Below are 578 nucleotides of genomic sequence, written 5' to 3' on the forward strand. Positions count from 1 at the left end.
CAGGGTATTAGTTGGTGCGTTTGTTCCTGTTGATATGCCTTCGTATGGTGGAGGAGCAGCAGCATCTGTTTCAACAGCAGCAGCAGCAGCAGCAGCAGCAACAGCAGCAGCAGCAGCAACAGCAGCAGCAGCAGCAGCAGGAGCAAAAGGTGTAGGTTTACAGTGTGCTGCTACTCTCGCAGCATTAGATAGAATAAGAAAGAAATTCACTGCAGCAGCAGACACAGATGCAGCAGCAAACAATTAAAACACCAGCAGCAGCAGCAGCAGCTGCTGCTGCTGCTGCTGCTGCTCTGTGAGCTGCTGCTGCTGCTGCAGCAGACACAGATGCAGCAGCAAACAATTAAAACACCACCAGCAGCAGCAGCAGCAGCAGCAGCAGCAGCAGCAGCTTTGTAGCTGCTGCTGCTGCACTTGTATTTGCTGCTCCTGCTCTGTGAGCTGCTGCTGCTGCTGCAGCAACAGCGGACACAGATGCAGCAGCAAACAATTGAAACAGCAGCAGCAGCAGCAGCAGCAGCAGCAGCAGCAGCAGCTTTGTAGCTGCTGCTGCACTTGCATTTGCTGCGCATGCTGCT

The 578-nt window shown here is 53.8% G+C and overlaps 1 protein-coding gene across 1 annotated transcript in view; it reads left to right on the top strand.

The window, feature by feature from the left end:
- EMH_0021840 (uncharacterized protein) overlaps positions 1 to 578 on the top strand; it is a gene marked incomplete at both ends in the record, with an annotated part of 4,955 nt that overhangs the window by 2,556 nt on the left and 1,821 nt on the right. Inside the window, one exon of the mRNA XM_013501847.1 lies at positions 1 to 149. Within this exon, the coding sequence (XP_013357301.1) occupies positions 1 to 149 (149 nt within the window). The remainder of the gene's footprint in view (positions 150 to 578) is intronic.

Source organism: Eimeria mitis, genomic scaffold (genome assembly GCF_000499745.2).
Source record: "Eimeria mitis Houghton genomic scaffold, Emh_scaff773, whole genome shotgun sequence".
In the NCBI taxonomy this organism is placed as follows: domain Eukaryota; phylum Apicomplexa; class Conoidasida; order Eucoccidiorida; family Eimeriidae; genus Eimeria; species Eimeria mitis.